The 13,215-nt window shown below is 45.3% G+C and overlaps 1 protein-coding gene across 1 annotated transcript in view; it reads right to left on the bottom strand.

Moving 5' to 3' along the window:
- Window positions 1-774: 774 nt before the first annotated feature.
- The window catches only part of LOC138752834 (BTB/POZ domain-containing protein KCTD1), a 179,292-nt gene continuing 166,851 nt past the window's right edge, over window positions 775-13,215 (bottom strand). Inside the window, exons 4-6 of the mRNA XM_069915459.1 lie at window positions 12,585-12,729; window positions 6,571-6,876; window positions 775-995 (exon numbers count right to left, since the gene is read on the bottom strand). Coding sequence (XP_069771560.1) covers window positions 837-995; window positions 6,571-6,876; window positions 12,585-12,729 — 610 coding nt within the window. The 3' untranslated portion in view covers window positions 775-836. The remainder of the gene's footprint in view (window positions 996-6,570; window positions 6,877-12,584; window positions 12,730-13,215) is intronic.

Below are 13,215 nucleotides of genomic sequence, written 5' to 3'. Positions count from 1 at the left end.
CCAAGGGTCCCACGACAAAGTCAGCTTTCCACCACCATCAGGGGCTGAAACATCTCTGCAGCCACCATTCAGTGAATCTGCGGAGAAATGGCAACAGCTAGCCTGAAGCACTTGGCTCCCAAACCTGGATGAAGCCCGTGATATTTCGTGAGATGACATTCGTAGAAACACGCACATTCACCCTGGTTCCTCTCTGGACAGAAGGAAGTTGAGCATCTCCAAAACAGCTGCAGAAACAAGGTGCCCTCTCTTCTTTTGCTTATGTGTTGGGTGTCATCCCAATGGAAAGAAAAACTGTCGGGAATGAATCACTGCGACACTAATGTCTCTGAACTTGGGATTCTCAACCTTCTTTCCCCCACAGACCACATGAAGAATTCCTGTACTTACCCCTAGACCATCTATAACAAACTCAAGGACCATCAGTAACAGGGGATGGGGGGACGATGCAGTAGCCTCCTTCCCAGACCAGCCACAAGATTTTTTTTTGTTGGTTCGGTGGGAAAGTCTTCTTCCTGTGTTTTTTGTTTTGTTTGCTGGCCCTCGTTCTTCGGCCAGTGATATTTGCCTTTTTTGCGGACCACCTGGGCGGGGGGGGGGAGGGGGGGGGGAACGACCCCTGGACTGAGAAATACTGCCTCAACTCGCGCCAAGTCACACAACAGCAAAGCGGTTCCAACAGAACAAGTAAATCACTGGTGTCCTGCCAAGCTTCAAAGGTAATTCTCGAGGAGAGGGTCAGCAGTCAACACGGTTAACCAAATGCACAGGAAATGAGTTTTTTAAAATTTATTTATTTTTTTTCTCCCACTCCCTCTCGATTCACGGATGTCAGTTCAGTCCAATGGCTCCTGTTTTATCCGAATGACCGGTGGAATGCGGGAAAACCTCCTGATTTCCCGCCTGAGTACATATTCGGTGAACTGGGAAGAGTCAACACCTCCACCACTAGACCCCACGATTTCAAATCCTTTCAGCTGTAGCCGTTCGAGGACCTGCCGGTAGAAAACGAGATCAGGCAGACTGACAACTTGGCCTTCGTTAACCGTGGGATCGAGTTCAGGAACTGTGAGGTCATGGTACGGATATATAAGACTTTAGTAGAGTGCCCCCCACTTGGAATACTGTAAAAATACAATGCTGGAGAAATTCAGCTGGTCTTTATTTCAACCACAATGTCTGCAGACATTTTACTTGGAATACGTAGGAAATAGGAGCAGGAATCGGCCATCTGGCCTGTCGAGACTGCTCCGCCGTTCAACGAGATCGGATGATGGGCTCATCTCCACCTACCCAGCTGTCTGCATTACGTCCAAATCCCTTTTCATCTTCCCTAGTCTCATGTGCCTTCTCCTTGGCCAGGTGTCTTGGCAAACACCATGCTTTCAGTCTTTGGACCCCACTGAAGTGGGAATGTAGTGAGAACATTCAAATGTTCTCTTAAGGCAAATGTCATTGGAGGGTGAAGTATCTCTGCAATCTTCACACAATGATCTCCTCACCGTACCGGGCTGACTTGTCTCAATAGCACACAAATTATCTTCCCACCCACCCATCCCACTTGACAGCAGTTTGTGTTCATATTCATTTTGTCATGAACTGCAGTAAGGTGAAAAGGTTCGTTTTGTGTGCTATCCATCAAATCAACCCGTACTTGGGGGCAACAGGTAAAACAGAGGGCCGAGAAGTCACTGGTGTGGACCCAGGAGAGTGGAGACACAGCACTGCTCTGAAGGGTTAAACCACCTGGTTCTAATGCTGACGGCTCTGTACAGACATTAAACTATAATCTTGCAAATACAGGGTTCAAGCCCAAGATGGTGGCACTTGCGCTGGGCAGAAGCCAGAAGGGGTTGCAGACTCTGGGGGAGAACACCCCTTGAGGAGGAGAAGCAGAAGGGATGACCCTACAGGACGGTGACCACGGCAGTGGACCAGTGAGGGACTCAGTGGCTGATGGACCCACACGTGCTGCGAGCCGACTTGCGGTTGGGGGTCCCATAAGGGCTGCGGGCTCCTGGAGCCTGGCTCATGGGAACCAGGTGTCGGAGACTGGATTCGAGAGGGTGCTGAGGGCAAGAAGGTCCTTGGGCACTGAAGGCTTCCTGATCGTGTTGGAGGTTTGGATCGGGAGCTCGGGCAGTTGATGGATCAAAGAGGAGTCTGTATGGCTGCAGGAACACTGGAGGCGAACACGGACACTCAGTGTCTCTGAAGGAACTCTCTTTCTCTCATAGCGTAAGGGGCACAGAGTCACTAATGGCCACTCTTTGTCTGCCTAATGGCAGGCAGAAGGTTATTTCGTGTAATATTATGTTCTGTACTATTACATGACCATAAAGAAATCTTGAATGTTGAGTGCCAAGTTACAGAGAGAGATAAGTCAGAACATTTCTTCTTTCTATTTGGGGGAACAGAGAAGTGAATGATCCCTGGGATAGCAGAACTGATGGGTGAAGAAAGTTTGGAAAGACTTATTGGAATGTAGGAGAATAAGAGGGATCTGGGAGTACAGATACAGAATTCCCCGAAAGTGGCATCACAGATGGACAAGGTTGTAAAGAGAGCTTTTGGCATCTTGGCCTTCATAAATTAGAGTTTTGAGTACAGGAGTTGGGATGTTTTGATAAAGTTGTATAAGGCATTGGTGAGGCCAAATTTGGAGGATTGTGTGCAGTTTTGGTCACCAAACTACAGGAAAGAGATCAATAAGATAGAAAGAGTGCAGAGAAGATTTACTAGGATGTTGCCCGGACTTCAGGAACTGGGTTACAGGGAAAGGTTAAACAGGTTAGGACTTAGAAGAATGAGGGGAGACAGACAGAGTAAATGTAGACAGGCTTTTTCCACTGAGGGTCGGTGAGATACAAACCAGAGGACACGGGTTAAGGCTGAAAGGGGAAAAGTTTAGGGGGAACATGATGGGAAGCTTCTTCACACAGAGAGTGGTGGGGGTGTGGAATGAGCTGCCAGCTGAGGTGCTCAATTTTAATATTTAAGAGGAATTTGGACTGGTACGTGGATGGGAGAGATATGGAGGGCTTATGGACTGGTTGCAGGTCAGTGGGACTAGGCAAAAAATAAATGGTTTGGCACAGACCAGAAGGGCCAAAGGGGCCTGTTTCTGTGCTGCAGTGTTCTATGGGATCTCATTGAGATATAAAATTCTGACAGGACCAGACAGGTCAGATGCATGAAGAATGTTCCAGATGTTGGGGAAGTCCAGAAAAAGTGGTAACAGTCTAAGAAGGGCGAAGCAATTTTAGACTAAGATGAAAGAAATGTAACATGACTGATTGTATTCCTCCCTTGTCTCTGAGTGCAAACACATTTTTAGTAGCTTACAATCAATGGCCGGTGGACACAATAATCCTCAGGTGAATCTGAGGTAAGGTGGGAGAACCAGGGTTTGGGGTAGGTGAAGGAGGAGCCAGCCACCTGGACAACACACAGACAGTGAATTCCAGTTCACCGCACATCTTGTGAACTTGTGGAACTCCCAGCCACAGAAAGTTGTTGAGGCCGGTTAACATAAAACGCTATAGCACAGTATAGGCCTTCGCCCCTCGATGTTGTGCCAACCATACATTCATTTTTTTTAAAAGTACTAAACCCTCCCTATTCTTGTAACCCTCTATTTTTCTCCCATCCATGTGCCTGTCTGGGAGTTTCTTAAATGCCCCTAATGTTCCAGCCTCCACCACCACCCCTACTAAGGCATTCCAGACACCCATAACTGCGTAAAACACATCCCCGATGTCTCCCCTAAACTTCCCTCCCTTCACTTTGTACACACGTCCTCTGATGTTTGCTAATCCTGCCCTGGGAAACAGGTGCTGGCCGTGCACCCTGTCTACACCTCTCATAATCCTGTCGACCTCTATCAAGTCTCCTCTCAACCTCCTATGCTCCAAAGAGAAAAGTCCCAGCTCCGCTAACCTTGCCTCATAAGGAAACCTTGTTTCCCAATCCAGGCATCATCCTGGTAAATCTCCTCTGCCCCCTCTCCATAGCTTCCACATCCTTCCAATAATGAGGTGACCAGAACTGAACACAATCTTCCAAGTGTGGTCTCACCAGGGATTTGTAGAGTTACAACAGGACCTCTTGACTCTTGAACCCAATCCCCATATTAATAACCATATAACAATTACGGCACGGAAACAGGCCCTTTTGTCCCTTCTAATCTGCAACGAACCAAGTCCTCTCCTCTAGTCCCACCTACCTGCACCCTGCCCATGACCCTCCATTCCCCTCCCATCCATATACCTATCCAATTTTTCCTTAAATGACAAAATTGACCCTGCCACCACTACTTCTCCCGGAAGCTCATTCCACACAGCCACCACTCTCTGAGTGAAGAAGTTCCCCCTCATGTTACTTCTAAACTTTTGCCCCTTCACTCATGACCTCTTGTTTCAATCTTTCCTACCCTCTAGGGAAAAAGCCTATCCACATCAACTCGATCTATCCCCCTCATAATCTTAAATACCTCGATCAAATCCCCCCTCAACCTTCTACGCTCCAAGAATAAAGACAATTTTTTCAATCTTTATATAATCTAGATGCGGAAACCCAGGTAACATTTTTGTAAATCTTCTCTGCACTTTCCTTGTTGATATTCTTCCTATAATTCGGTGACCAGAACTGCACACAGTGTTCTAAATTTGGCCTCACCAATGCATTAAACAGTCTCAACATCACTTCCCATAGGCTGGGCAATCTTTTTTTAAAACTCACATTGCACCTTAAGTAATCCCTCTGCCATCGGTGCTCTGTGATTAGTAAGGGATTGCTTAAGGTGGGATGTGGGTGGAAAGAAAAAGTTTGAAAACCACTGTTTTAATCATCCCTAAATGACTCGTTATGTGCATGGTTTCATAACTCCAAAGGAAATGGGCCAATTACAATTTTTCTAAATTTTGGGTCCAATGCAGTGGTTTTCAACTTCCAATCACAGAGCACTTATGGCATAGGGTATACTTACAGTGGAATATGAGTTTTTTAAAAAAAAAGGTTGCCCACCCTTGCAACCTTCAAGGCTATCCTACCAACCTGTGCAATGTCCTTGAGGAATGTATGGATTTGGACCCCAAGGTCCCTCTGTTCATCCGCACTCTTAAGTAACTGACCATTAATCCTGTTCTCAGCCTTCTGGCTTCTTCCAAAATGCATCACCTCACACTTATCCAGATTGAAATCCATCTTCCACTTCTCTGCCCAACTCTGCATCCTCTTGTAACCTTCGACAAACTTCAGCTCCATGCACAACTCCTCCAACCTTCATATCATTTGCAAACTTAGTGACCCATCCTTCCGCCTCTTCATCCAAGGCATTTATAAACATCACAATGAGCAGGGGTCCCAGAACAGAACCTTGCAGCCCCTCCACTAGTCACTGACCTCCAGGCAGAATACTTTCCTTCTCTGCTTTCCACCTGTGAGCCAATTTTTCTATCCACACAGCCAAGTTTCATTAGATCTATTCAATGGGAGTGGTGTCCTTATGGCAAAAGGGTTCAAGAGGTGAGGAACGAAATCTGGGGTTGGGGACTGAGTTTGCATGATCAGCCTGGATGGTATTGATTGGTGGAACAGGCTCAAGGGCTGAATGGCCTTCTCCTGGTCCTAATTTTTTTATGATACCGTGAGAAAGGAAAGGTTTGACCAGGCTCTAATTAGACCACACTTGGAGTACCGTATCCAGTTCTGGGCGCATCACTGTAGGAAAGATGTGGAAGTGTTGGAAAGGGGACAGAGGAGATTTACCAGGATGCTACCTGGTTTAGAGAGTGTCCTTTATGAACAGAGATTAAAGGAGCTAGGGCTTTACTCTTTGGGGAGAAGGAGGATGAGAGGGGACATGATGGAGGTGTACAAGATATTAAGAGGAATAGATAAAGTGGACAGCCCACTCCTTCCCAGGCCACCTCTGCTCAATACTGGAGGACATGGCTTTAAGGCAGTGGTCCTCAACCTTTTTCTTTCCACTCACATCCATCGTAGCAAAAAAGGTGGGATGTGGGTGGAAAGAAAAAGATTGAAAACCTCTGACCCGTTATGTGCACGGTTTCATATCTCCAAAGGAAATGGGCCACTGACAATTTTTCTCAAGCCAAATATTTCAGTAACAATTGGGTCTAGAGCAGTGATTCTCAACCTTCCCTTCACACCCACATCCCACCTTAAGCAATCCGTTACTAATCACAGAGCACCGATGGCAGAAGGATTACTTATGGTGGTGCTACAGGAAGTTCAAGGGAGATGTTAGAGGAAGGTTTTTAAGCCCAGAGAGGGGTTGGTGCGTGGACTGCATGACCTGGGGCAGTGGTGGAGGCAGGTACATTGGTAAAATTCTAAAGACGACTAGACAAGGATATGAAAGAATTTAAAGTGGAGGGTGATGGGGGAGGCAGGTCTAAAGGTCAGCACAACATTGTGGGCCGAAGGGTCAGGACTGTTCTGTATGATTCTATCTCCTGTTCTATGAATGTTTTTTGTGGAGGAATAGAAGAGCACTTTTTCCTAAACAGCTCTATTCAGTACCTCCCACCCCCACCCCTGACCTACCTGCACTGAGTTGAGGTGACAGTACCCATTGAGGGGGAAGCGGATGACGTGCGTGGAATCGTGGTTCCAGCCCGCGTTGATGGAGTTGCACATCACGTCCCCGATTTCTGGAAACACCTCCTCGATCAAGGCCTTGTCCCCGCTCAGCGTGATCCTCTCGCCCAGGTCTGGGGCCACGCGCACCACGAGACACTCGCACGGCCGAGAGAAACGGCCCAGCTCTCTCTCCTGCTTCCACCGCTCCAGCTCAGCGAGGAGGGGCTGCAGTTGGAAGTACCTGGCCTCTTCGTACAGCAAAGTGTAATCCTGGAAATGGCGGTAACACCACAGCGTTATTTCGAGCATGGGTTAAGTTCATTATCACTAGGCTATACATATACAACCAGACGAAGCAGCGTTTCACGGATCACACACAATACACAGGATATAATAACCACATACAGTAAAACCCTTGTCATCTTGAATTCAAGCAACTGGCAGCCTCAAACAAATGGCAAGAAAATCGTAGCAAATAAATAGGTTAATAAATACGAAAATTTTAATCTGGCACGCCTCATCGTTAGTTCGCCAAACGCACAATCTCAAGCAACCAGAAAATTCACTTATCCGTCATCTACCAGATGTGCTGGATACCAGGAATTTTACATTTAACAGGAAGGGGGGGGGGGGAAAAGAGGTTTAACAGAAACCAGATGAGAAATGTTATCACACAGGGGGCGGTGGATGTGTGGAACGGGCTGTCGGAGGAGGGGGTTGAGGCAGGTACTATTACCACCTTTTCAAGAAACATTTGGACAGATACGTGGATAGGATGGGTTTAGAGCAGGCATTCTCAATGGGGACCCTACATCCTCCACTGGGGCCACAGCACATTTAAGTAAAAGCCTTGTTTTCTTTTCGCTTCATGGAACATAAATGTTATGTATTTTTTATGTAGTCAGTAGGAGAGAAGTACAGAAGAAACCAACATTTTAATTTTTTTTACAATTTAAAAAAAAATTAGACATACAATACGGTAACAGGTCATTTTGGCCCACGAGTAGGTGCTGGCCAATTTACACACCATTAACCTACAGCCTGGTTACGCTTTGAACGGTGGGAGGTAATTTGATTACTTCACAGGGAAGTGGCCCATAAACTTTGAACAGGGTCCTGAGGGAGCCAAAGGTTGAAAATGGTTGGTTTAGAGATGGACTGGTGTGGGCCATATTGAACGACATGGCCAAGATGGGTCGAAGGGTCTATTTGCTGACTCTATAAATATAACCAGAGAAAGCAGCGTTTCCTTGGGGCACAGTGTACACACAAAATACCCAGGTTGTCATATTCACATACACGCATCTATATTTAACAGGTAACCTGACATCTTGATGACTCTCCATATTAAATTTATAGATGACACTTTCCTTATTCTAATATATCACTAGGTTTTAGCCTTTACATGGGGGTCGTAGGTTGATTGGGGTATTTGGGCGACACGGGCTCATGGTCTGGAAGGGCCTGTTACCGTCCCTCTGGGTTACCTCTATCCCATGACTGCCTGGATACAAAAGGGCTATTCGGGAAGGAGAGGTGTGTGAGGAATAGATCGGGTGAATGCAGAGAGTCTTTTGCCCAGAATGGACGAATCGGTAACCAGAGGACATAGGTTGAAAGTGAATGGGGGGTGGGAGGGGGAAGCGATTTAACAGGAACCTGAGGGAAAACCTTTACTCAGAGGATGGTGGGTGTGTGGAACAGGCTGCCGGAGGAGATGGTTGAGGCAGGATCTATTACAATATTTTTTTAAAGTGGATGGATACATGGATAGGATAGGTTTTAGACCAGTGGTTTTCAGCCTTCTTTCCATTCATATCCCACATTAAGAAATCCCTATGACATCGGTGCTCTGTGATTAGTGAGGGATTACTTAAGGTGGGCTGTGCGTGGGAAGAAAAAGTTTGAAAACCACTGTTTTAATTGTAGCTTATCGACTCGTTAGGTGCACAGTTTCAGAACTCCAAAGGAAATGGCCCAATGACAATTTTTCTCAAGCAAATTATTTCAGTCACAATTGGGTCTAGAGCAGTGGTTCTCAACCTTCCCTTCCCACTCACATCCCACCTTAAACAATTCCTTACTAATCACAGAGCACCTATTGTAAAGGTTAAAACCTTGTATTTTTGGTTCTTAGTTAATTTTGTGCCTGTCTTTTTAAGAGAACTATTGTTTGTAGTGTTACCATAGTGACCATCCGCCCAGACTAACTGCTTGCTCTCATTGTACAAGATGTGAAGGAAGCGTGAGCACGAGAAATTCTTCTTTAAACTTTGTAACTCTGTATACTTTTGTGTTTTATAGCCATTTTTAGTTACTGCTTTTGTTACAACTTTTGAGAAATTAGAGTCTAAAGGACTATCTTTATACAATAAATGCTTTGTTATTCACCGTTAGGAAAGCCTTGTCGCGAAGCTCTGCAAAACGTTTATCCGTTCTATCAACGAATTAAATCTACATAAAGTAACAGCCACAAAGTTTGATTTGTTGGATTAAAGAGATCGAAATTTGGGATATCGCAGCTCATGGTTTGGAAGATGATACTTTGAAATTAGGATATATTAGAATAAGGAAATTGTCATCTACACCCATGGTATAGGGATTACTTAAAGTGGTATGTGAGTGGGAACTTTGAAAACCACTGGGTTTGAGGAATATGGGCAAGTGGGGCGAGTGTGGGTGGGTGATTTTGGTCTGTTTCCACACTGTTTCACGATCCTATACACATATACAGATGAAACCATGTTTCTCCCGACCACGGTGCACACTCACACAATAGAATTCTCCCACAACACATAATAATCACATAAACACAGAAAGATATAATACCAAATAAATATGCGTAAACATTTTGGAATAATTTATTTGCTTCATTTATAAGAGACCAAAGGCCACAGGATAACCCCATGTTCACAATGTGACGATCCCCCCATTTTCCAGATGTGGAAAACTCCTGTAGGATTTGGAAAGTGACTGTGAACTAGCAGCGGGCTTCGGAAGCAGCCGTTCTTAGCTTGACACATTTTGCACGGTGAAGGGGAGAAGCCCTGAAGCAGAGACCATGTGACCCGCTTATAAAGACAGTTGTGGTGGACCACGCTCACTACTTACCTCACTGGAGCTTCGGAGTTACCCGGGGACTGATGACACAAAGGCGTCTGGGAGCCGCGTCATTTCCGGGGGTCACGTGACACGGTGAGTGTGCAAATCTTGGATATTTAAACTGGTCAGTTCATTGCATCTCGAGTTTTTTGTTGCTTCACCACTCGCTACAAGTACACATTTTGTTTAAGAGGCCATTTTAAGAAGGCAGCACAAGAGGAACAGCTCTTCGACCTCCTTTGTGGGATTGAGAAACCCACTTGGCCTCGTTGTGTGGTAATAGATGGAATTGTCAGATTTCCTCCTTTTGCTTCCCGAGGGATAAGAAATCACCTCAAATGAACCCAGAAAAAGGTTTTAAAGTTGCAGAAGAAATGCTGCACTCTACTTCAACTGTCCCAAAAAGGGGTTCTAATTGCTGAAGAAGGCCCTTGTCTAAAAAGAACATTTCCCTGAAGAACCCAAGCAAGGGTTTTCATGTGTTAATCAACCTTCTGACACCCCCAGTTTCCTTCACCCATTTCATGAACTGCTCCTTCTATCTAAGTGCATGTCTTACCATTTAAGGCCCGTGTGTTTCCGTAATTTAAAGCCTGCAGGTCTCACCATTTTAAACTCTGAGTGTCTCACTGTTCACCTAAGGCCTGTGGGCCTCAACCATCTACAGCCTGCGTATTGCATCAATCTCAAGCCCACATGTCATCACCGAATTTCTGAACTTGGAACTGCCTTCCAAGAATTGAGCTGTAGTGTCTTGGGGTATTCCACACACACCAATAGTTAAAGTTTAAGCTAGTTAAATTTAGTTAAGTTCGTTAGAGTAGGTGTTACATAATTGTTGATTAATAATAAAAACATTATTTTAAATATGATATCATCCAGGCTAATCTTTACCGCTGTTGCCCTGTACACAACAAAATCACATCGAGTCTGCCCGCCATTCTATCATGAGCTAATCCATCCTCTCACTCAGCCCCACTCCCCGGCCTTCTCTGTGTAACCCTTGATGCCCTGTCAATCTCTGCCTTAAATTCACCCAATGACCGCACTTCCACAGCCAGCTCAAACTAAAGACATTTTTCCCGCATCTCTGTTTTAAATTTACGCTCTTTTCGTCAATCTCGCAGCCTGCGGGGAGAAGCTATACACCAGCTTGGCAGTCCTGAATTTGATGGTCCTGTACCTCCACCACTTGCTTTGGCGTCTCGTTCCACACACCCACCACCCTCCGTGTGGAAAAGGTTGCCTCTTGGGACCATATAACAATTACAGTACAGAAACAAGCCATCTCGGTCCCCCCGTCCACACCGATTTAAGTGATCTCCTCTAGTCCCACTTACCCGCTCCCTGTCCATAACCCTCCATTCCCCTCATCCTTCTTTCTTTGGCTTGGCTTCGCAGACGAAGGTTTATGGAGGGGTAAATGTCCCCTCATCCAACCTTCTCTTAACTGACAAAATTGACCCTGCTGCAATTACCTCTTCCAGAAGGTCATTCCACTCAGCCACCGCCCTCTAAGTGAAGAAGTTCCCTCTCCTGTTACTTCTAAACTTTGGCTGCCTAACCCTTAACTTGGAACCCCTTGTTCCAATCTCACCCACCCTCAAGGGGAAGAGCCTATTCCCATCTACTCTATCTATCCCCTCATAATTTTAAATACCTCCATCAAATTCCCCCCTCAACCTTCTACGCTCCAATGAATAAAGACCCAGTCTACTCAATCTTTCTCCGTATACTAGATACTGCAAACCAGGCAACATTTTAGTAAATCTTCTCTGCACCCTCTCTACTTTATTGATATCCTTTCTATAATTTGGAGACCAGAACTGCACACAATTTTCCAAATTTGGCCTCACCAATGCCTTGAATAGTCTCAACATCACTTCCCAACTCCTGTATTCAATTCTATGATTTATAAAGGCCAACATACCAAAAGCCTTCTTCACCACCCTATCTACATGAAAATCCACTTTCAAAGAACGATGAACCATTATTCCAAGATCCCTCTGTTCCTCTGCATTCCTCAATCCCCTCCCCTTCACTATATACGTCCTGTTTTGATTATATTCTTCCCAAAATGGAGCACTTCACACTTATCTACATTAAATCCATCTGTCACCTTTCAGCCCACTCTTCTAAGCAGTCCAAATCTTTCTGCAGTCCCTGAAAACCCTCCTCACTATCCACAACTTCCCCTATTTTTGTATCATCCACATATTTACTAACCCAATTTACCCCTCCATCATCCAAATCATTAATGTAAATGACAAACAACAAGGGACCCAACATCGATCCCTGAGGTACGCCACTCACTCTCGGTCTCCATCCTGACAGATGGTTATCCACCATGACTCTCTGGGCGTCTATCTTCTAGCCACAATTGAACCCATTGACTATCTCAAAATTAATATCTAGTGCCTGAACCTTCCTTACCAACCTTCCACTTGGAACCTTATTGAAGGCCTTCCTGAAATCCATATCGACTACATCTACTGCTCTCCCCTTATCAACCTTCCGAGTCACCTCCTCAAAAAATTCAACAAGATTTGTCAAACATGACCTTCCCCGCACAAACCCAGGTTGGATGTACCTGATCAGTCCCTGCCCCTCTATGTACTTAAAATCTTTCAACTTTGACTCCCCTACTTGTGACCAATCACCTTATCTATGCCGCTCATGATTTTATACACCTCTTGCCCTTAAAAAGCCACCCAAGTTTGTTTTCCCTCGTTTTCTACAACAGTCCAAATTCAAACCCAGCTCCCCAGCAATTTAATTCCATGGGAAATAGTTGGGAATACTTTGTTACCCACCTCCCCACCGCCACTCACTGTAAATTGAACGCAATGCACGGAATTATCGTTAGGCCAACCTACTTTGAAGTCGTCAGGAATGAGGAGTTTTGAAGTTCGGAGAAAGTTTAAAATGTAACGGAACATTTGTCCATCCCTGTCGATGAAGTAATGTTGCTTGAGGCTGTCCAAAACAATGGGCTCAGTGCCGTCGAAGAGGCGACCAATCCTACAAGACAAAAACAGAAATGGGGTGGTTCAAAGATGGGAATTAACTGGACACAGAACGGCGTGAAATGGAACAAAGTTCTGCTCATGACCTCTGTGACTGGCATCAGTAAGTAAAATCTCTTCTGTTCTTTGAATCTTGCATCACTAAGTTATTTAAGAAGCCTCCCTGAGACATAACATGGTGGCAGCGGTATAAGAGAACAGGAATAAAGCCGAACAATTGATTGTAAGTCACTGAAATACGAAGGGGGGAAGAAGAGAAAAAACATTACTGAAAAAAATGGCTGGAGCCACAGCAGTTCACCCAGTGGTGGACGGGGAGGCTGAAGACATTTGTTGAATTGTTTTACCATTCAAAAGCTATTGTAAAAATACAACAGCAGAGGAGAAGGTCAGTTATCTACTTCTCTGGACAGGGGAGCGAGGCCTTGACTTATTTGATAGCTGGGAGCTTACAGAGGGGGAAAAAAATGATCTAGAGCAG

The sequence above is a fragment of the Narcine bancroftii genome, chromosome 2 (assembly GCF_036971445.1).
Source record: "Narcine bancroftii isolate sNarBan1 chromosome 2, sNarBan1.hap1, whole genome shotgun sequence".
Taxonomy (NCBI): domain Eukaryota; kingdom Metazoa; phylum Chordata; class Chondrichthyes; order Torpediniformes; family Narcinidae; genus Narcine; species Narcine bancroftii.
The sequence above is the reverse complement of the archived record's forward strand: the minus strand, read 5'-3'. Positions and strand labels throughout refer to the sequence as shown.